The sequence below is a fragment of the Cebidichthys violaceus genome, unplaced genomic scaffold, assembly GCF_023349555.1.
Source record: "Cebidichthys violaceus isolate CVI_PGR_0920_01 unplaced genomic scaffold, fCebVio1.0.p SCAF_52, whole genome shotgun sequence".
Taxonomy (NCBI): Eukaryota; Metazoa; Chordata; class Actinopteri; order Perciformes; family Stichaeidae; genus Cebidichthys; species Cebidichthys violaceus.
The window spans coordinates 1652660-1676497 of NW_027176728.1; the positions used below are offsets into that span (position 1 = coordinate 1652660).

Here is a 23838-nt window from a genome sequence, read left to right on the forward strand (position 1 = left end):
CCGAGAACCACCAAAAAGCAGATCTGCCAAGAATTAGAAGCTGCTGGAACACAGGTGTCAGTGTCCACAGTCAAGCGTGTTTTGCATCTCCATGGACTGAGAGGCTGCCGTGCAAGAAGGAAGCCCTCGCTCCAAAAGCGGCACCTTAAGGCTCGACTGAAGTTTGCTGCTGATCACGTGGACAAAGATAAGACCTTCTGGAGGAAAGTTCTGTGGTCAGACGAAACAAAAATCGAGCTGTTTGGCCACAATGCCCAGCAATATGTTTGGAGGAGAAAAGGTGAGGCCTTTAACCCCAAGAACACCATGCCTACCGTCAAGCACGGTGGTGGTAGTATTATGCTGTGGGGCTGTTTTGCTGCCAATGGAACTGGTGCTTTACAGAGAGTAAATGGGATAATGAAGAAGGAGGATTACCTTCAAATTCTTCAAGATAACCTAAAATCATCAGCCCGAAGGTTGGGTCTTGGGCGCAGTTGGGTGTTCCAACAGGACAATGACCCCAAACACACATCAAAAGTGGTAATGGAATGGCTAAATCAGGCTAGAATTAGGGTTTTAGAATGGCCTTCCCAAAGTCCTGACTTAAATCCCATTGAGAACATGTGGACAATGCTGAAGAAACAAGTCCATGTCAGAAAGCCATCAAATTTAACTGAACTGCACCAATTCTGTCAAGAGGAGTGGTCAAAGATTCAACGAGAAGCTTGCCAGAAGCTTGTGGATGGCTACCAAAAGCGCCTAATTGAAGTGAAAATGGCCAAGGGACATGTAACCAAATATTAGCACTGCTGTATGTATATTTTTGACCCAGCAGATTTGATCACTTTTTCTGTTAACCCATAATAAAGTCATGAAAGAACCAAACTTCATGAATGTTTTTTGTGACAAAGAAGTATCTGTTCCAATCACTCTATCAGAGTTGTAGAAATAACGGGGAAACTCAAGAGAGCCATGACATTATGTTCTTTACAAGTGTATGTAAACTTTTGACCACAACTGTATGCATAAGCAAATATATCTACCTGCATAGACATCACACACCTGCATTCTGTATAAATGTTTAATATATTAATAAATAGTCTTTAAAAAAACAGGGCCCTCAGAAAACAAAACATTTTCATGATTGAAAACTTTGGAAGTGCGGCGTGCGTATCACAAGATGACACCGTGCCGAGACAGTGAGGGTTGAAAGTGACCAATCGACAAAGCGGAGTCATCCGCCACTGTCTATTCCATCCCCGCCTCTCCGAAGTCTTAGGTCAACGTGACGGGCAAAGTACCCGATTTCCCACTGAGTCATGTGATAATGAACAGCCCCTAGCGGTAGTATGCCTGAAATGTGTGTGCGTGGAACTCCTCTGGACTCATTGGTTTTGCATAAAATGCGTTCACCTTGGCACAGGTGTGTGTGAAATTAGGCCTTCTGAAATTGAGTGTGCAATTATGAACCGGTCGGTTTTTTAGAATCCGTTAAGAACATATTTGATGTTTCTTTTGTCATTTTATTATTCTTTGATTGAATGGATTTCATTTTAGTTTTTTTATACAACACTTCAATCTACCAGATATACCTGACCCTTAACACAAATTTCAATGTTCAGTTCAAGCACACATTCAAATACGTCCACCCCTGACTGCTAGACAAAACAATGTATTTGAGTATCAAATGTCTTTTCACTCACTCTCCTTGTGTTGTTCCTCGACATAATCGTTATATTTCTGTGTTGATGTGGCACAACATGGCTTTAGAGGAAAAAATAATAAAGGATTTGTAAAAGGCGTTTGCACCACGTGCATGCTGCATTCTTGTATGATTTGAGAGATGACAATAAATTGCAAGATTTGTGAATCGAGTTTGGTTCTAAAACGTTCGACATGTGTGCATGTTCTCCTGAGCAGCTGTGCACTTACTATATGAACTCAAGGTTACTCCAGCATTTGATTTGAAACAATTGGAAATGTATCAAATGAACAAACACTTTATTTCCCCTTATAATTAATGACAAACTGCAATTCTTGAAAGAAATGTCAGAAAATATGAGGAATTTATTTAGAAATTTATGGATCCGCAAAATTATTTTTTTCCCCTCAGTGTGTCGAGGCAACATTTTATTCAGAGTAGGTTTATATTAATGCAGAAAATAATTCAACAATACATTTGTTTCCCCTTCAGTAGGAGAAGCTCAGCGGACGTGACTCATTACAGCCGGTGTGATGTCACCAGGCGGTCTACAGACGCCACGCACAAGGGCCAGGGAGCAGCGAGTCCAGCGCGGCTCGTGGTCAGCGTCATCAGGAGTTGGCGCCGGTTCTTGGCCCTCTGAGGATGTGGACCTTGACTTCCTCGTCCAGCTCCTCCACGATTCTCTCCTGTTTGACGGACAGGATGGTGTAGCTAACTGGACGGCCGCAGGTCAAAGAAAAGCACCTTGTTGGGTATTTAGATGTGTCTTTTTGTTATGAATGTTGTTCATTGAGTCATTATTGGACGGGACACTGAGACCTTATCCTTTTGGGAATAAGTCATACGGAATAACCCTCGCAGATTAAATACATGAAATAGTGCTCGGTAAGTTAAGAGAGACGGTGAACACATTCAGCTCTTGAGGATCCAAATATCTTTCTGAACAAAAACGAGGGAAAATAAATTTGACATATTAATTTTACTTACACGTATTTTATTTATTATCAGTATTATAAAAAAGGGATCATAAATAAAGTTATGTTTTCTGAATTTCCTGACAAATTGCATTCGAGGCGATATGACTTGACATTGGCCTTCATGAAGCAGTTGTCATGTCCTCTTGGTCTGAATGTCTGGAGACTTTCTGTGTTCCTTATCGTCAACAAATCTCATGAAAACACCAAAACCCTCATTTGTTTTTTTTTCTTCTTTTTTTCGCATTTGATAAAATACAACAATTTAATATAGTCTAAAGAATTGATGAACTTAAATATGAATAAATATACTTAAATATAAATAAACAATGATAGTTACGCGACCTTCCCTGCTGTTGGCTTTGTCGCACTGGGGAGGCTGCATTCATTTGTTTTGTTAATCGGCCTCGACCGATGGGATTATCTCAAATTGGTATTAATCTGCCCTAATAAATAATTCTATCACCAGAAAAAATATTGACTAAAATCAGTCTCATCTTAAACTATAGAGGACCTGACGACTGCTTCTACAAAAGGCAGATATCAATTCATGTCATTATGACTTTCAATTTCAGTTGTTCATATTAAGGTTAATCATATAATTTAATAACAATATATATTGTTAAACATAATTCCAATAACGATTCAACAAAGCGGTGATTTTTACAGCATTTTACAGAGCAGAAGAAGTTACTGTAACGAGCACGATTCTCTGTGCTACACATATTATTATTGTCAGCATTAATACTTTGGCACCCTCTGGTGACAAACGGGGTTTAATGCAAAACAATGTAATGTTTGAATTGAATGCATTTTTTAAATAATAATTTAAAAAAAAGTTAATTATTTATTAGATTTGGTTCCAAAAACAAACAATTACATGTTCTGTTTGATGAGATCTTCACTTTAATCGAGTAAATTAATTTAATTCATGACGCTACTTCACAGCTCATATTTCATTGTAGATTTTAACTCTTTTTTTTTTTTTAATTATTATTATTATATCCTTCAAGCAACTGAATGAAGGACGAAGCGTGTCGTGTGTTTTGTGTAATAGCTTCTGACATCCATCCGACCAGGACACCAGTGAAGGATACACATGCCGACCACAAACGCCCCGATCGCCAGGCCGGTCAGCAGGTTCCGGCCGCGGAGCCGCGCCGCGTTCTTCTTCCAGTAGTCGAGCTCCTGTCGGCGGCGGAAGAGCTGCTGCTCCGCCACCGACAGTGCAGGTTTCGCGGATCCTTCAGCTCCCTTCTCCGCCATGACTTGTTTGGATAATCTGCTGCTTGGAAGTCGCGTGAACCGGAAGCGTTCCTCTACAAAGAAACGCGCATACCGCCACCTACTGCATCGGAGTGTGTACAATGGTTGCGTTGACTGATCCGATTGTAAATAAATGTTCATGTCAAACCGAAAGCTGTTGTGTTCATGTTACAGTTCATTATGTGGCTTTAGTAACATACAGTTTAGGCTACTGTACACTAATGAATCGACTGAAAGGTGTTGATCTTTGGCTATACTTTCAATTCAAAATCCAAATTTACAGCCACATTTGTATTACATTTTTTTTTTTTTTTTACATATTAAATGATTTATATTAACCTTCGAGCCACACCTGTGCCAGTGTGGCAATCAGCACTTTCAACAGACAACCAAAAGACACAGGGACACCTAGTGTATGTGAGAAGGGTTGTCTCTGTATGTGTATATATACAGTATACACACATATACATACATACACATACATACATATATACACATACATATATATATATATAGCCACAAATGGGGCAACAATTTTTTTCTGGGAAGTGTTTGTGATATGATCTACAATCTTTTATTGCGATATGGTGCGATAGGCCTCGAGCTTAAATAAAATAGCAGCTCAAATAGACAACGCTAATACTCAATGTTTGTAAAACAAGTTTGGATTCAGACGAACAATACAAATAGTAAATCTAAAAATATATTTAAATAAGAGTGAGAGCATTATATAAAGCACTCTGTTGTAATGCACACATTCAAGAAAAACTTGATTAAAAAAAACACAAGACAGGATAAAGATACAAAGATAAACTTAATGAAATACTCACACTCTGCATTTGCAGCTTACTGTATATTAAGAGCCTTATATACAAAATGACTTTATACTTGGATACTATATCCAACAATAAAAACAAAAGGAGAAAGAGGAATATTGTTGGAGGAAAATTTAAAGGCTAATTATCTTTCTCCTATTTTGATATCGAAGTTATGGTCTGCACACAAGGCCCTGCCACATGTGGTTTGACCGGTTGAACTTTCGTTGACACTTAGGAAGGGCAGGTGGTCACATTCTGCGGGAATCAACATGCCCTGGGGGAAAAGCAAACGCATTCTCACCATGTCCTCTTTCACGTGTTCATGTAAAGCCTGTTTGATATGTTAAAGGAGCCTGTCTTGGGCCGTCTCCTTTGACCCCAAGAGTGACCTTTATGCGAGAACAGAACATCTAAGATACCATGTCCTCTTTCACGTGTTGATGTAAGGTCTGTTTGATATGTTAAGGGAGTCTGTCTTGGGCCATCTTGTGACTTGTGTGTATGCAGGTTTACGACTATATAACCTGGTGGCTTGGAGTTGAAACTCTGAGCAGTCTTGACACATTGACTTGTATGTGTACAACCCTGTCCCCTTCTTGCAAGAATAAATGTCCTGTGATTATTACTTTTACATCGGCTTCGAGTGAATTTCTCTAACAAATATATAATGCATTCATTTGAAGAAGTGCAGGGAAATATGTCACTCAAAGTCCTCAAGTGGTCATCTATCCATACTTGATACACTTTAGGTGGTTTTTGAAGAAGTGAAGCTGCAGTTTGAGCTCAATGTCACTCACTGCCGGGTTTCTGAATTTATCGTAGCGAGCCTTGTCCTTGTTGTGGCTCGTTTTGGGCTGGTGGCCGATGGACACGTGGTCACACGAGGCAACCAGCAAGGAGCCCAGGCCGTCCATAAAGAACTCTGGAGTCAGAGACAGACATCAACACTTTTAGAAAAACGCCAACGAAAACTAAAAGAGCGTGGACTTACTGCCACTTGGACTCCAAACTCTAGACCTACCCGTGTGCGCTACCCTCTGGAGCTTAGGGTCAAATCCCACCTTCTGCACGGCGTGCGTTCGAGCCAGGAAGAAGTTGATCACCCCACTGGTCAGAGAGCATTGTGGGTAACCAGGAAGTGGATGGAACTTCTCGTTAGACTTTCTGTAGAGGCAGCCGCCATCCATTTCCTCTCCTTCCTCATAGAGGAGAGAGAAATAAAACTGGTTCCCTTGTACTGTCCCGCCCAGCTGATGAGAACAGAGAGATCGGGAAAACTGGTTATAAACTGGCAACCACATTACATACTGGGATCGGCTCCAGTTGACACATTGTACTTGTAACAAAAACAACAACAAAAACAGGTGCAGAGGAGGATAAACAGTGATGTTTGAGAAAATAACTAAAAGAAATGTCGAGAGGATTCAGAAATAAATTGAGTGAGGAGCAGAAATCACCCGAAATAACTATATATCAACACAAGCTAACAGACCCCTCAGACACAAGCCCTTTTTATTCTCACCACATCCAGTTCGGGGACCGCCTCCATCACCTCCACCAGCTTCTCGATCTTCGTCTCCTCCGTGAACACAAAGTCATCGTCCACCCACAGGAGGTACTTGGTGGTTACCTGGGAGACAGCCAGATTCCTGCCGGCAAACCAGCCCTGAGGGAGAAAACATGTTTTTTTAATGTTCATTTCAGGTGACAATTCAAGTGCAATGCAATACAACACATTAACAAACAATAAGTCCTAAATTCTGAAAGTTCACGTCAGGTATTATTGTAAAAAAACAAAAAAAAACAGGAGAAAGGCGTCACATGGAGTGAACAAAGAAGGACTTTGTATGTGATGAGGAGAATCCTGAACTGGATTCTTTGCCAGTGGAGGTTTTGAAGGACTGGGGTGATGTGGTCTCTGGTGGAGTGGGAGAGCAGACGGGCAGCTGAGTTCTGGATGTATTGTAGTTTGTTGATGATTTTGGTGGGTGAGCCGTACAGGATGCTGTTGCAGTGGATGAGTGTTTCAGCAGCTGTGGAGGAGAGGGAGGGGCGGAGACGGGCGATGTTTTTGAGATGAAAGAAGATGTTGTTTTTGTGATTTGAATGATGTGGTGCAGGAACAGTGGTGCCATCGATGCAGAGGGAGAAGTTGTGGTGGGATTTGTTTAGTGATTTGGGGCCGATGATGAGGATTACAGATTAGTCACTGTTGAGTTTGAGGAAGTTGGCTTGCATCCAGGTTTTTATATCTGTGAGGCAGTTGGTGATGGTGGAGTGGGTGGTGCGGGTGATGGATTTGGAGATGTAGAGCTTGGTGTCGTCAGCATAGCAGTGGAAGTGGAGACCATGGTGGCGTATGACGTCGCCAAGGGGTAGCAGGTAGAGGATGAAGAGGAGGGGACCGAGTACTGAACCTTGGGGGACACCTTGAGAGACTGAGGCTGTGTCAGACTTGGATTTGTTGATACTAATGAACTGTTCACGGTCAGAGAGGTATGATCTGAACCAGGAGAGGGCTGTGCCAGTAATGTGGAGGGAGGACTCGAGATAGGAGAGGAGGATGGAGTGGTTAATGGTGTTGAAGGCTGCACTGAGGTCGAGTAGTATTAGGATGTTGAGGGAGTGGTCATCAGAGGAGAGGAGGAGGTCGTTGGTGACTTTGATCGGGGCAGATTCTGTGCTGTGATGAGATCTGAATCCAACTGAAACCACTAAGTACACAAAACAATGTATGTGTGTTTATGGTGTGTGTGTGTGTGTGTGTGTGTGTGTGTGTGTGTGTGTGTGTGTGTGTGTGTGTGTGTGTGTGTGTGTGTGTGTGTGTACCTGTGCTGGAGGCATGATGTACTGTCTGATGTGTTCTCCAGTAATGTTCTCTGGTTCAAAGCTGTCATCTGCGATGATGACTTCTATATTGCTATAGAAACGCCGGATGCTACTCAGCAACACCTTGAGTTGTGTGTAGCGCAGGAACGTCTTGGTGATGACAGTGACGTGAGAGCTGACATCTGACAGAGAAGAGAAGTTCAAGAAAAGAGAAAACAGTAAAACACAATGAATTGTCAGCACAGTTGAACATGAACCTGTTGCCGATTTATTGTAGCAGGTTTTCAGACTGTTATTTGGGTTTAGAAACAGGACAATTTACTTTACAGTGCCTGTTTCCTTACTTTCAAGCAGTTTGAACTAGAAATGTGGTTAACAAATTAATTTATTATTCATTCAAAAGTGTTTGTATCACGAATAAGTAATTTGCATCGTTACAGGAAATAATGCAATGTACTGATAACAGCACACATGTAAGTACTTAATAAAGACTGGTCCACAGCAGTTTACCCAAAAGCAAGACAGTTAGTTTCATCTTCCTGCATCTTTTGTAGGTTAAGTTTGAAAAACTGAATAGTAGTAAATATACTAGATGACAGCTTTTATGCTTTAAAAAGAAAGTCATATGGTTTGATGATCATACGGTTCTAGCACAGAGCAGAGACGCAGCACTTTCCTGCCATAAATAATTGAATACTAACTTTATTTTTTTAATTTATGTTTCAGGCATCATTCAGGCATTTACAGATGTCTTTCATACAATGTATACAGTATGATCTTCATATGATGCCCATTTGAGGTATACACATATAAAAAGTAGAGAAAAAAGAAAAACTATATATAACTAGGGAGTGATCTATTCTCTACGGTACATTCATTGATTTATGAAATTAAAGTCAGGTCTATGGGGTGTTACATATATCCCATTTTTCCCAATTTGTAGTTGACAGATGCTGTTATCTTGTCCATTGTAATGTCCATCCATGTATTCAGAGTGGGACTCTCTTGTGATAACTATATCCTGTTAAGAGTCTTTTTATCGGCCACCAGAAGTACATTTATTAAACATTTGTCTCTTTTTGACACATTTTCAGGTAAATATTTAAGATACATGGTCTTACTTTCTAGGGATATTTCACCATCAAAAATGTTTTGTAGTCTTTGTTGTCTTTGATAACAGGGCAATTCCCAAAAATACTGTAATGGTTTGTATTTTGGTTTCCAAATCCTCTCCAGCAAAGAGAAGGGTTTCTCTCCATGTCTGCGAGCTGGTACTCTTCCACTGAAATTTCCATATTGCTGTCCATTCTTCTTCAGATATAGTTATTCCTCCCTCCTTCTCCCACTAACTTGAATTTTAACCTCCAGACCACCATGATGAGTGCACACCTACCTGTTCCCATGTCGTACAGGACTGGAAGGAGAGGCTGTTTGATGGTAATGGGAAACACGGCTTCATGGTTTTCAAACTGGAAGGATGCTAAGTACAGAAAAGTTTACTGTAGAAAACAAAGTGGGCTCAAACTAAGCTGCCGGTGAATCTAAGAACAAAACAAAATGCACACACATTTTCCTCAGTAACTTTACATTAAACACACATTCATGCACACAGATAGCTGTACAAAACATTGAAAACTGCACTTGTTTTTTTCCATTACATTTGCTGTATTAGGACTTATGCACATCATTTTGAGCATTTCATTTCTGATTTTGTACATAAAGGTTCTGTTTTTGTAGCTCCGTTCCAATTTCCCTGACGCATACCGAGGTCTCCAGTGTGTATATGGTAGACAGTGCTGGTGTAGGACACTTTAGCCAGCAGGTAGTTGAGGGTCACCAGGCTGCTAGACTCCATAATCAGTCTGCTCTCACCATGACCTGATAGTTAAAAGAATGTCACAATAGTCAAACAACAGCTGTTTAATCATAAACGTCCAACCACCTCTATTTGAAGTAGGTTTGAAATGTTTGAGATTACATTAAGTTAAGCCATGAAGAATGTCAGGTGTTTACACAGGGAACTTTCACAGTTAGTGACAACTAACTAAGTGCTCTGAAAAGAGACAATTGCACTTGCATAGAAACAAGTAAAACAACGTCTAGTTTTTATTTCTTTTAGAAATAAGAGAAACAACTTCTTGTTTTGATGTCTCTTAAAAAGAAACAACCTCTAGTTTTAATTTCTTTTAAAAACAAGTGAAACGACTTCTTGTTTCTAAAAGAAATCCAGGGAATGCTCAGGTTGCATCATTTTGAAATGTAACTTAATAAGTCACTAAAACCATCAAGGATGGATGTGATTCTCTTCATCCACAACTCTTTGTCTAAAAGCATATAAATTGTTTCTGGACAAAGTTCTTCTCTGTATTGTAACCATGCAGTTCAGCTGTGAAAGATTACCAGCCACGTTCGTTTGGTCGATTAATTGGAGAAGGTTAAGTTGATCTACTAACCAATGAGGCAGATCATTTGTTGTTTATTATTTTTACAGGCTAGTTGTGACTGCAGTATTGCAACTAAAGGTATGGCACATATCACAAACTATATATAGTAAGTTCTGACATTCTGACAATCTCACCTTGGACCTTCACTCCGTCAGCTGTAATCTCTGTGGTTAGAACCCCTTTAGACACATTCAAGGACACCTAGAGTAGACACACCTGAATAAACCACAGAGAACGGAAAGTACACATGTACAATAGAGAAAACGCTCAATTATTTTTAATATGCATCTGGATAATATCACAGGTTCCCTCAGCACAATGTGTTTACTGGCAGTTTGTACGGCAGTTTACTTGGTATATCAAGCTGAATTTATATAAATGCATGTGACCTAAGGTGTAAAAGCTAATTTAGATCTTAATAACTCAACTTATGATCAAATTTGTAAAGATTGGAAGGAAGTTGATGAAACATATGCACCAAAGATAATTGCTTGCATGTAATGATTTTAGTTGGGTCTAGATGGTAACCCTCGATATCCAAACTCTAGCGAGATAATTGAGGTTAGGCATTGGCCTTGAATGGTTTAGGTTAGGCAGTGCTGTCGTGTCCAACTAGGACATTGCCCAGGGTGGCACTTTGGCAAGGGAGGAAAACTGTGGGCCAACTATCAATGAGCAAAATTGCTAAGTAACCAATAGCAGTATCTGCAGGTTCGCTAGGTTACGTGTTCTGTAAGCTCAATTGATGCTAAGGATCGATTGATCCTTATCGATTGCCCCCCCCCCCCCCCCCCCCATCTGCTACTCTGCACTGACAGTGAGGGGATAACAGTTTGCGATGTGTTTGGCTAACTGCTAACGGGACTACCAGTACACACACTGCTGCGTACCTTTCGGCCGCTTGTGGCTCACTTTTGTTGTTTTGGAAGGTGCGTTTGGCTAACCGCTAACAGAACTACCACCTTTCCAGTTGGCACTGAGCACACTAGCATTGCTATTTACAATATGTGTGTGTAATATTTGCATTTCCGTCTTGCTGCCGATATGGTACGTTGCAAATAGAGGGGCTTCATAATTGTTTTACGTCTACAGCGTTAGAAGTTAGGATAGGTCCCCACACCACAGCCACAACATCAAATCAGACAGAGAAAGCAAGGACACGAGCCGCCGGCGGTGCAGGAAAGAGCAGAAAGGTCACTGCAATGGGCTCAATGTGTGCAGCTAACTAAAGCTGCAAGAACAGGGTGCCCTTACAGTCAGGTTTTGCTGAAGGGTTTGGTCATACCAGAAAGTGGCTCATAAAAAATTCACCCAGATTTGTTTGCCAAATATTTGGTTCTAGATGCTTGATACAGTAACTAATCACAGGTATAGTTGTTGAACTACTATAGCAGGCAACTTAACCGCTAATGTACTAGCCAGCCAGGAACATACTAGCACTAGTCAGTCACAAGCTCCTCAAACTTCTATTTGCTCTGTACTGTGCAATGTACTCCCCCCTGGCATTGAAAGTGTTGGACAGAGCCTGAACTAATTGCAAAATATCGCTACTTTAAATGCTGGTGTGACCAAGCCAATGTCAATTATTTAACTTATTCTCATCACATTCTGCAATTGTTTAGATTTAGCTTTAGATTTTGACTATTGGGATAATGGCAATATTACAAGTCTAGGGGCAGTCAATATTATTGGAAAAAGATAAAAAAAAAAAAAAAAATCACACAATGGCTTTTGAAATGAAACCCATATTCATCTTTTGCAGCAGTTTCAGGGCCTGGATGTCCTAGTTTCAGTGAGGTTTTACAACAAGATGGCTGCAGTACAATGATAAAACATCAAAGAAATGTACCTGCCTTTGCAATATTGGCACAAGCCACGACATTTTTATGAAAACATTAATGTAAATTCTGATTCTGACTACATCACATGTAAAGTATTGTCTTCTGTATGTTGAAATGTCTTCACTAAAAGAAAATTTGCAAAATGATATGCGTCCTTATTTCCCTGGATCTCTCTAACAAAGGTGGCGATTGCAAAGTTAGCATGACCAACAAGCCAGAATAGCCATTTTAATGGGAAATACGCCACGTTGGCATATACTGCAATTTTCCTTCAATTTAACTATGTTTTATATGTAGTATGACAAATATACTGTATCATGAATGCAGCCATCTTGTATTAACCAGCCAAACGTTACTATTCTATTAGGTTGATCTGCGTGAGAATGACCAGTTGATCTATTGCATCTATGGAAACACACCAACCTTGTAGCTGCTTCTTTGTCCTGCATGCAGTGCTAAGCCTGAAATCGAAACAATCTCATGCATTCATTCTTTTACAGAAGGACACATATTCATCTCTGGCTTTGTTGACTTTTACAAGAAGGACCCCTGTCCTATCCCAGTGAGCACAAACCAGGATTTCAACGTTGATTTCTGGTTGAAAACTGGTTGAAATTCGGTCTGAACGTCTAAGACCTAATTTTCAGTCTTTTCAACCGGCTAAATTGAGGTTACAACATTAACGTGTCACAAAACAACAATTTGTTTTAAAATGTTGATGGTCTGTTCAGTTGTAGGTTGAAAGAGAGACGATATTGGTTACTGTAAACATTTTCTCCAAAGTCATATTACACTGGTCGGTGAAATGTGGTCTACGCGAAGACGTGGTCTACGTATTTCATGTTTTAGATAAAATGTCATGAATATGGAACTATAGACAGTCTGCTGCCAACAAGAAGCTCCCAGGGCATCGTAATGAGAGCAGTATACATTCTGTCTGTACATTAATGTAAAATACGAGTGTGTGTTTATTGCTGGAACACGCATGCGCAGGCACTTTGTCTCATACTGCTTCTACAACTTTGAACGATGCATTGGTCTGGCTACTCGGCACGGGAACGAGCTGACGGAATAAAAGTACTTGAACTACTGAATTTCATTATTGCAAACTGAAATTAGCAATTTCTAATTCATATGCTGCTCACGATGCTGGCGAGGCTGCTAGCTTGTAGCATTAACATTTGTTGTGGTATTGTTTATAGCTCATTACTATTCACAGTTAGCATACATTTTTATCAGCAGAGAAACCTAGGACTGTATCTTTGGAGTGTTAGCTCCCTGAATGGTACAACATTGCTTTTAACTGTATTTTCTGATGACTAATGACTTTCTCCAACTTGCTATTATGTCAAATTGTAGTGTAATATGAAAGCTTTCAATCAATAAAAATGCTTTGAGCTATACTATATATAGAGTATAGCCTACCTGGTATGAGAGTGGAGGTCAAAGGGAGTACTTTAAAACCCTGGATGGGATACTGCAGTGGAGAGTTAGGCGAAGCAAACAGCAGTCTGGATAATACAGAAGTAGTCCTGTTGAAGACATAGGGAAAGGTGGGAGGGTGATGGGTTGTGCAAACAAGTATCACCATTTTGATTACAACCATAAAATAAAAGAAGGAAGTAACAGAGAGTTGCTCAACTGTCAGATATTTTTAGTGCCAACGATTTATACACAAATGAAAATAACAGTATAAACTATTCAAAACTATACATGGGAGGTATGTGCGCTTGGCCTCCCAGCCAACCCATCGGTTCCATCAAGTGAATAAAGGGGCTGTGTTTTTTCCCCTTTTAATACTAGGGTATACAGGTATAGTAGTACAGTCATAATTTATGACTAATGATAAAAGTGAGGATATTTGTAATGAGTTTTTTTCTATTTTGTGTGATAGGGTATGCATGGGGCAAAAAACGTGTAATAATGAGTAAAAGACCTCAAGGTAATTATGGAACGTATAGCATCTCATTTAGAACATGGTAAAAAAAACAAAAAACAATAACAATAGGCTAATCTGTTCAGAATAATGATTTCTCTTGTATAATTGGAATTTAGCAAATTCTAGTGCAAGCAGCCTCGGGAGTAAGAAATTGGGCAATATATATATACTGTATATACAGATTTTTTTATAGCTCAGTGGAATAGTGTGAAACCATTGGTAGGAATGTGTCTTTGTGTGCGAGCGTGCCAAAAACTAAACAGGGACCCAATCATAGAAAAAGTGCTCTATAGCTGGAACTTAAATAGTTTAGGGTACCTTTATTTTAACATTAAAACTGATTGCTGGAAACCCAGTTATATACCTCGCTAATCCTCATATTCATAATGGCCCTAGTGCGCTTTCAGTGGAAGCAATGGGGAACAATGGGGAACTTTGTGCAAAAATGTATGTAGTGAATCTCAGGCTACAATTTGTCAAATCAAGTGGATATCTTCCAAAGTCTTTTTCATACATACTATCCCTTCTCTGTCTTTCCTGGATAGTGTCTCACTGTTTGCAGTAGAGGAATAGTTAAAAACAGAGTGAATTTTGTGCTTAAAAAGGCAGTAGCTTTGGAAGACATCCACTTGATTTGTCCAGTTTCTCCACTTTTAGTGAACTCTCCGAGCATTCATCAATCCATTCATCTACTACCTGGCTTTGTGTTGATGGAGCTCCTTAGCGCGGCGTTTCACCAACTCCCCATACTGATCCTTTGGGAGGTGTTCTTTGAGTAGAGTTGAGCCACCGGGACAGGTGCATGGACCAGGTGGGGGCAGATGACTCATGGGTGGCAACCTGGAATGGTGGGGATAATATGGAAGTTGTGAAGAAACACAATTTAGTTCTCTGCTTTGTCATATTGTCACTTAAGAATAACTATGATGCCCAATATTGCTTAGGGCTTGCACTGAATAACCATCTTAGACTCATTGCAAAGTTCCCTTAACATTGGTACACACAGTACAGTATGGGGATTGCGTCCTCGGTAGACCAACCTGAAGAACTTTTCTCATGACAGGCTGAGGCTAATGCGCTGTCAACATTGTCGATCCCTCACCCGTATGACTCCACGGAAGACCATTATCATGGTGCATCAACATGGGGAAGAAGTGTCTGCCTGTGTTCAATACAATTTTAAACAGTGGTTCCTCAATCATCTCCAACAGTGAGTGGGAAGATGCAGTTCCCCGCCTAGGTCTTCTGGGATCATTGTTGGACCCGTTGCTCCTGACTGCAGATGGTAGCCAGGTTCAATAAATCATCTTCTTATGGTTTAACATACAAGGCTCCGTGAAGTCTGTGGCTCCTGTGTGAATTCTCTTCACACTTGGTATCTCAGATGTTCCTCGTTTAGCAGTCACTGTGACCTTCTGTAAGGGGCGATTGTATATCTTACTAAACGTCAAGATGACGTTTGCTTGTGCGGAAAGGGAGAAGAACGAGTTCAAGACATGTAACGTAGCTTTATGCAAATGATTCTGTGTCAGCGCACTTATGTGTTATCCGAAGTATAAATATCAGAGACTCCGAAAACAGACCTCTGAGCAGCCTTGATGCATGACTTGCATGTGTTTCAGCTTTGTCTCCTTCTTGCAAGAATAAATGTCCTGTGATAATGATTTTTACATCGGCCTCGAGTGAATTTCTCTAACATTTGGTGCCGTGACCTGGATCTCAATACCTCAACTTCTCTTCAGCTTTGAACCTGAAACTGTGCACAGGGGAGTTTAGGACTCCTGACAAAGACCTCCGCTCTATTCTCAAACAAGAGTACTTAGCATTTTAGGTCCCTCCACCTGGTCCCGGGCCTCCCTCAGGGTCTCCTCCCAGCTGGTCGTGCCTGGAACACCTCCCTACGGAGGCGCCCAGGTGGCATCCTTATCAGATGCCCGAACCACCTCAACTGGCTCCTTTCCACGCAAAGAAGCAGCGGCTCTACTCCGAGTCCCTTACGGATGACCGAACTTCTCACCCTATCTCTAAGGGAGACGCCAGCCACCCTCCTGAGGAAACCCATTTCGTCCGCTTGTACCCGCGATTTAATTATTTTGGTCATGACCCAGTCCACATGATCATAGGTGAGGGTAGGAACGAAGATTGCCTGGTAGATCGAGAGCTTTGCCTTGCGGCTCAGCTCTCTTTTCGTCACAACGGTGCAGTAGAGCGACTGCAATACCGCCCCAGCTGCTCCGATTCTCTGGCCAATCTCACGTTCCATTGTTCCCTCACTCGCAAACAAGACCCCGAGGTACTTGAACTCCTTCACTTGGGGTAAGGACTCATTCCCTACCCAGAGTGGGCAATCCACCGGTTTCCTGCTGACAACCAATGGTCTCAGATTTAGAGGTGCTGATCCTCATCCCAACCGCTTCACACTCGGCTGCGAACATTTAAAAACTATAGATCTTAAATTAAATAATAGCGTTCTTAAGATTTAACAACTATAATCTTAAATGAAAAAATAGTGGGACTGCAAAGGCAATAATCTTAGGCTTGAAACTTAAGCCTAAATTACACTAAATTACACACTACTAGTTCTACCAAAAAAATGTAAAATAAGGTTAACCTAAGATTTCACTAAGGAAATTTTAAATAGATACTGAGTCGGAGGACTATTAATCTTGGGTTTAGATCCAAAGGAAGAATTTTGTACAGATTCTTCTTTTTAATAACTATAATAAATAAACGATAGGTTCTAAAACTAGCAAAGAGAATAAAGATGAAAGGGAGAGATAAAGTAGAGGATGAGGAAAGTGTTAAGAAAGCTAAAGGGAAAGAAAGAGAAATATGTTTTCAATGAGAAATTGACAGTCACAGGATGTCAACTTCTGGTAAACCAAACAGAATAGAAATGTAAGAGAAAGAAAGTTAAGGAAAAGAAAGAGAGTTTAACCGAAGTAGAAATGTGGTTAACTGAGGCGCAAAAGCGCAAAAAGGGAGCAGAGAAAACCAGACTGAAACGACTATAGGACAATAACAAAAACTGTAAAAATAACGTGACTAATTCTCCTGATTTGTGTGAATAGTGTGAGGAAGGCGGCCTCCTCTGTATGTCCGCCCACCCTCTGTCTCCCCTCCAGACATTCCAGCCCGTGGAGATTCAAACTTCACGGGCCCAGCAGCCTGATCCTCCACTCTCTCCCTCCTGCACTGTCCCGGAGGTGCTCAGACAAAACGCAGAAACAACAGCAACTAAGCTTGTGACGGCACTGACAAGGGTCATGAGAGACTTTTGACGGACCGCTCTACAAGCCAGCATCCACCAGATCAGGCACAGAATATGGTGAGCAACACCCACCAGTGTTATATATGTTGAATATGCAGCAACAATGTTGCAGCGTAACCATCAAAAGAAAAAAAGGGAAACAAAATTATGCTATTTGACTATGATGATTTGATGAAATATCTGAACCTGTTTGTTCTAATGTGTATTTCCGAGATCATCAAAGACGTGGAGGCTTCCGTGGACGGAGCAGAGGATAAAGAGAGAGCGGAGGAGAGGCAGGACGATTCGACAGGCGGAGTGGATGTCTGTGGCAGGAAAAAAAGGAGCGAGGAGTGGGACATCGGAGGAGGGGGACGTCTGGACAACACATTCATCAGACGGATCAGGTCATGTAAAAGCACGCACACACACTGATACACAGATACAGACTAAAGGTGAACAATAAAGATAGAAATATTAGAATTAGATCAAATAAAAATTGTGTTTGATACAGGAAGAAAAAACATTTGTGATTTGATGATAGAAGGGTGTGAAGTGGTATTTTTGTGTGATTCCGGAGCATGCAAATCTGTTATCTTAACCTCAGAAGACAAAAAACTAATGAAACGATCATAAGATCCAAAAACGGGCTTACAGACAAAACAGAAAATTGTGCGATCAACGAAAAACTGTCCAGTTAACCTGTTAGAAAGAGAATGAAAGTGGTTTGAATAAACAATTGATTGTTGTATGCAAGAGGTTTCTAACTCACCAAATTATTGCTACAGTTTTGTTAACTACAAAAAGTACACAGGAGTTAAAGAAAAAGTTGATAAAATAGCTCCTCAGACTGTACAAAAACAATAAATTGAAGACATGCATTGTGCCATGTACTGCAGACACTCCAGGGCCAGATAAGAATATGCAGAGACATTCTTTAACAGAACAACGGCTAGGATAAGATGAACAGGAGTGGTGTGATCACTGCAGCCAGAAGAGAGAAAACTCTTCATGACTGTGATAAATTTAGCTAATGCATTTTTCTCAATACTAGTGCATAAAAATTGTCAATTCTGGTTTGCTTTTCAATTCAATGGGGAAAAGTACACTTACAATAGAAGGGTATTGTGAAAATCCTACCATCTTTTCTCAAATGATGGCAGCTAACAGAGCTAAATTCAAGCCAACTGGGGGAAGTCAAATCTTTATGTTGAAGATATTTTGATATGCTCTAAGACACAACAACAATGCAAAGAGGATACTCTTGCACTGCTAAAGTTCCTCTGTGAACGAGGTCATAAAGTAAGCAAAAACAAACTCCAGCTCTGGAAGGAAAAAGTAAAATATTTGAGTTATGATTTATCTAAGGATGGCCGATCACTAGATGACAAAAGAAAAGAAGCCATTCTCAAAGCACCAACCTCAAACAAAAAGACAAATGATGTCATTCTAAGGAATGACCAATTTCTGTAAAAAAATTGGGTTCCTAATTACGCTGAATTAACTGAACCTTTATCAAAATTGATTTATGATAAACCTATGGCAGCACATGACACATTGTGCTGGACACCTGAAGCAGATGAAGCTTTAATGGTATTTAAAAAGATGTTAATAAGTTCATCAGCGCTGGGTTTGCCAAACTATGATAAATCTTTCACACAAACAGTGGACTGCAGAGAGGGTTTTATGACAACCGTTTTAACACAAGCGCATGTGGGGGGGGGGTAAAATACCAGAACCAGAATATCCATTTCATCACATTTGCATAGATTTCATTGAATTAAACCAATGTGAAGGGAAGAAATATTGTTTGACAATAATTGATCAATATTCTAAATGGATCGAGGTATTTCCAACCAAAACACTAGTCTTGTCTTCCTCAGTCAGCAGGGTTGATTGAAAGAACAAATGGTACAATTAAATCAGAATATGTGGAAAATGTTAAAAAAGAAAAGAAATTCCAACCAATTGTCCGCATAAGTTATCATGCCTGATAACTCTTAATTGCAGCCACCTGTTCCCTCTGGGTGAGTCTGGAGTAACAGGGAGGTGAAAGTCTCTAAGGCCGCTTGTCTGACCAGTGAAGGTACTAACACGCTCAGAGGGGGTTAGTGGTGTCTGTAAGAAGCACAAGGGCTCAGTGATAGACATAACATCAAGGGAACTGGTAAACAATGATGTAGACAGCCAGGGCTGTGAGAGATAAGGGGAACTATGTTTTGCTTTGCTTTTAGCAGCTTTAATAATAATTAGTCCAATATTACGGTGTGAAGTTTAGGCAGATAAAATTGACAATTAATAATACGGCAGATAAAATTGACAATTGATAATACAGAATGCAACCACACTAACATTACACGCTGGGAACAATTCCGTTCCGCCTGACACCAGAAAATGATCCAACAGGTTTCAAATGTGCCTTACAAATTGTTTTCTCCTCCTCAAACCGCCTAGTAGCAACGATTGAGTCACTCTGCACTATCTGTTTCCAACTGTTATTTTGGTGGGCAACAATATGGTAGAGGGGTCAAGACGTGTTGCTGGTGAAGAACAGGAGGGGTCTACAAAATGTTTGGTTCATCTTGATTGTATTTTCATACCGTGTTGAGAGGGCTAATACAGCGATGAATTGATGTTGAAATGAATAAACAGACTCTGTGTACTTACAGATTTCCAACCAAGGTGATGAGAGGCTGGGAAGCGACAGTATATTTGTGAAGACATTCCTTTGTCTTTAAAATGATACTTTAATCTTAGGATAATCCGTATGACATTAAAATACGTGTGTTTTTGATTATATTCTTTCTTTATTGTTTTTGATGTTTTGTTTTTATACATTCATTTATTACTAGTTTGATTGGACATTCATTCATTTATTTTTATTCTAATCTAGTAGTTATACTTTGTATAAACAGGAGGGAAATGTTGGAGAAAAATATCTTTTAGAATGATCAGTTCTTATTGTTTAACATACAAGGCTCCGTGAAGTCTGTGGCTCCTGTGTGAACTCTCTTCACACTTGTTATCCTCAGATGTTCCTCGTTTAGCAGTCACTGTGACCTTCTGTAAGGGACGATTGTATATCTTACTAAACGTCAAGATGACGTTTGCTTGTGCGGAAGGGGAGAAGAACGAGTTCAAGACATGTAACTTAGCTTTATGCAAATGATTCTGTGTCAGCGCACTTGTGTGTTATCCGAAGTATAAATATCAGAGACTCAGAGACAGACCTCTGAGCAGCCTTGATACATGACTTGTACGTGTTTCAACTCTTTCTCCTTCTTGCAAGAATAAATGTCCTGTGATAATGATGTTTACATCGGCCTCGAGTGAATTTCTCTAACAGAAAGAACAATTGTACCACGAATGGCAGTGCTCGGCAGACTAGCATGAGAGAGACTTTGTGTGCAGGCATGTGCAGTATTACAGGTCGACTGTAGTCCAAGGCTGCAAGCTCAGATTCCAGAAACATCTTCTGCTATTCATGTCAAAAAGAGGATCCATACGTCTCCTTAGTATTGAGAGAGGGAATCCGCTTTCTACTTGAGATGCAAGCTATAACAATTATCCATATGCATGAAGCTCAGATGCTAATTGATGGATAATGACGTAATAGCGAAGCGGTACAGTGGTGTCCATCCAATCTTGGACCTGAAGGCATTAAACCGATGCTTGAGATTATCTGCTTTGCTAAACCTGCTTTCAAAGCTATTTCGCATTGCTTCATCTGCATGGGTGCATCAATACCCCTAACTCGATATCATGGGAAGGTGTAGAGCTTTCTATTAGGCTCTAATGATCTAATGAAAAGCTCTGCACATGCCAAGTTAATTAAATACCTTGTACTTCCATAAACTGAGTATTGATGTACAAATGCATGCTAATGTATTCCTATAAACACCTTCATCAAGGTTTACTTGTCATCAATTACAAACGTTGACGTTTTTGACCTCTGAGATGGTCTCTTGTACTTTTAGTGTCCATAACTCAACTGATCATGAGCAGAGCTTTTGTTAGAGATTAATATGAAGGCTCTATGACAAGTTTGAAAACTTTATATTTTGGAGCTTAAAATCGTCAGCCTTCTTGGATTTGAAGGCCAAATCATCAAAACAAAACCAATTATGAATTCCTCGTCCCAAAACGTCAGAGAAACCATGTACTGCTCAGCATTGTAGGCCAACAAATTTTGAAAAGATAATTTACAACATTGCTGATTGGTAGCCGTTTTGGATTTGTGGCTCTCACAAAGTCGGCCTGTATTTCTTCGGGGTGGCATACTGGCTACATTTTTTTTTTTTACTGAGCAACGAACCTCTGCTTTCAATTATCACAGAGCTGCTTGAGATCCCACAACTACAACTCAATAAAAATGTCAAATATTGTTAAAAGTAGATAAAGAGGGGGTAGCATACAAACACAGTGGGCTTTACCTCAGTTTTTGTGTCGTGGGAGCCTCTTGGGTTAGCTCTCCAGAACAATTATGGAATATCATGAAATAGAATGTCACCAGGGTGATCATGCTCACAACAGCAGCCATTTGAAACAGTGCTCTGTTAAACACAGCCATCTGAAAAGAAAGACACACACTTTTATGTTTTGGCTTATAATTCCTAGACTTATATTGAAGCAACCAGTCTTCCACATTTCATTAAATCTTTCCCAAATATGGTATTGAACGTTTGCGTGCAACACTGCCGCAAGACTGAACTGGAATTGTGCCACTGGAATTGTGCCATCACACACAAGGACATTTAACACAGAACAGACAGCACTCTCTAAACAACCGCTCCCTAACCACCTGCTGCTATTCTCACAATTATCTGTTTGCTAACTTTAAAGGGCACAGGTGTGACTAACTAGACATGTATTAAACATTAAACATATATTGTATCATTTGAGAGTTGTGGCGAGTTTAAAACTAATTTAAAAAAGAATGATTCTCAACAATTACTATATCCTTCCTCAACTCATCAAAGAATAACATCCCAAATTGAAGCATATACACTATGCGTAGACATAATTGTAGTCCTAAATTCAAACAGGACTGACAACACTGGAAAGCTACTTTACAAAAAGAAAACTACAATCATTCATAATGAATTGCAAAAGAGTTACATAAAAAACAATTCATCCTCACATTTAAGCAACTTTAAATCTAATGTTAAAAGATAAATTGATGTAATTTAGAGGGGGAAAAAAATCAGCTAACACAATAGGCTATACTGGATGTTCATGACCAAGAAAAAAAACATAATGTGTAATCTATTCATTATAAAACAAACAGAATGCCAGGAAGAGCTGTAAGTATTTTTCTTTTTAGCACAAATACTGCATGGAAGACATAGTGCTCACCATTTGCTCTCACCAGGGTTCCACTCGTCCCTTTTCACGCAAGAGGAATGAGTAACTTTTGTCACAATGCACGACATGTAAATGTTGACCAACCTACTTTCCAATAAGGGAGGGCAAGAGAGGACAGCCTTTTTTAAGCAGGCAGTTTCCTTCCCCACCAGTGACATCATCCACAACCAATTACAATAAAGGACTCCTTCAACTTCCTTGGCACACACATTAGCAATAATCTGAAATGGACCTCAACCCCAAACATCACATGCAAACATTCCCAACAGCTACTGATCCTGAGATAACTCAAAAGAGTCAGGCAGAGTCCAAAGATCGATCTTTACACGGCCATAATCCAGAGCAACCTGTCATTGTCATCCATTACGGACCTCTAAGGAAAGACGACTAAGCACACAATAGAGACAATGGACAGAAGTATCACTACAGCAACAAAAGTCATTGGCTGCAAACCCTCATACGGGCTGCTCCTGTATAAAGATCCGCCCTCTCTCTCGCTCTCTCTCGCTCATACCAGCCGTGGAGCAGCCGTGTTCCACCATTGCAACTTATATGTCTGGTGCTATGAATAATAAACTCTTTACTGGTGCAAACTGACTGCGTCTCCCTCACTAGTGTCACGGCTGCAGAGCCAGGTCGTGACAGTGTGGTAAAATATTAATCTAATAGATATCACCATGAAACGTCCGCAGGTGACTACTAACATTAAGACTTCTTTCTTTTGTATTACAAGTTTTCTGAAATCGTATGTTTTAAATATGCAAGTGAGGCATCATCTTATTAAATATATGGTAATTTGCATACATTTCCAGAACAGAAATTTGAACCATGAATGAAGCTCATATAGTCCACACAATAGAGCCTAAGTTATTTACAGAGGGCATTTTTAGATACGTTTGTACCACTCCATAAATAAGAAAAAAACTAAATCTATTTTCACCATGTTTTTAGACAACTCATTCACACTCCCATCTAGGCAAATACAGCTGCTTGGACAGTGACCCTTGGCACTAAGTGGTTTTGTTGCCTAAACCTAACTTCCTGTCAAGACAGAAGTTTATTTTGAAAAGATAAGCTAGTGGAAGCTGACAGCTGTCCCTGACGCTAGAGAGGTACCGAGCGCTTCTTAGTTTGAAGAGGAGGGCAACTGACCAAGCGTCGGTAATTCACGAGTTGGGAGAGGGAATGTACAGTTGAAACCAGAAGTTTACATACACTGTGCAAAAAGACACATAACACTTTTTTTCTCACTGTCTGAAGTTAAATCAGACTGAACCTCTCCTGTTTCAGGTCCGTTAGGATTACCAAAATGATTTAACTTTTGCTAAATGTCACAATAATGAGAAAGAGAATTCCTTAGAGAATTTTATATTACTTTCTTTGAGGTCAAAAGTTTAGATACACCAAAAGTACTATGTCTTTAAAC

At 40.1% G+C, this 23838-nt stretch overlaps 2 protein-coding genes across 2 annotated transcripts; both read right to left on the reverse strand.

Annotated features, from left to right (window-relative positions):
- Positions 1 to 2029: 2029 nt before the first annotated feature.
- Positions 2030 to 4523, reverse strand: coa3b (cytochrome C oxidase assembly factor 3b). Its single transcript, XM_068731543.1, has 2 exons — positions 3759 to 4523; positions 2030 to 2402 (listed from the first exon to the last, which is right to left on the reverse strand). The coding sequence occupies exons 1-2, from the start codon at positions 4066 to 4068 to the stop codon at positions 2296 to 2298; spliced, it is 417 nt and encodes a 138-aa protein (XP_068587644.1). The 5' UTR covers positions 4069 to 4523; the 3' UTR covers positions 2030 to 2295.
- Positions 4524 to 4616: 93 nt separating this feature from the next.
- LOC137888201 (beta-1,4 N-acetylgalactosaminyltransferase 2-like) lies at positions 4617 to 22492 on the reverse strand. The gene is made up of 13 exons (XM_068731542.1): positions 22404 to 22492; positions 21482 to 21618; positions 14495 to 14638; positions 13285 to 13391; positions 12283 to 12320; positions 10153 to 10219; positions 9339 to 9452; positions 8968 to 9054; positions 7575 to 7756; positions 6268 to 6411; positions 5767 to 5995; positions 5543 to 5667; positions 4617 to 5019 (listed from the first exon to the last, which is right to left on the reverse strand). The coding sequence occupies exons 1-13, from the start codon at positions 22404 to 22406 to the stop codon at positions 4888 to 4890; spliced, it is 1509 nt and encodes a 502-aa protein (XP_068587643.1). The 5' UTR covers positions 22407 to 22492; the 3' UTR covers positions 4617 to 4887.
- Positions 22493 to 23838: the final 1346 nt, after the last annotated feature.

What these genes read in the sequence shown, in the direction of transcription:
- coa3b (XM_068731543.1), bottom strand. Translation starts at nt 4,068, where the DNA reads ATGAACATTTATTTACAATCGGATCAGTCAACGCAACCATTGTACACA. An exon ending in GGCGTTTGTGGTCGGCATGT is followed by an intron (nt 2,403 to 3,758) that starts GTATCCTTCACT and finishes GCGGCCGTCCAG; the next exon opens with TTAGCTACACCATCCTGTCC.
- LOC137888201 (XM_068731542.1), bottom strand. An exon ending in TATACACACTGGAGACCTCG is followed by an intron (nt 9,055 to 9,338) that starts GTATGCGTCAGG and finishes TTCTGTACTTAG; the next exon opens with CATCCTTCCAGTTTGAAAAC. An exon ending in ACATCATGCCTCCAGCACAG is followed by an intron (nt 6,412 to 7,574) that starts GTACACACACAC and finishes TTTCTCCCTCAG; the next exon opens with GGCTGGTTTGCCGGCAGGAA.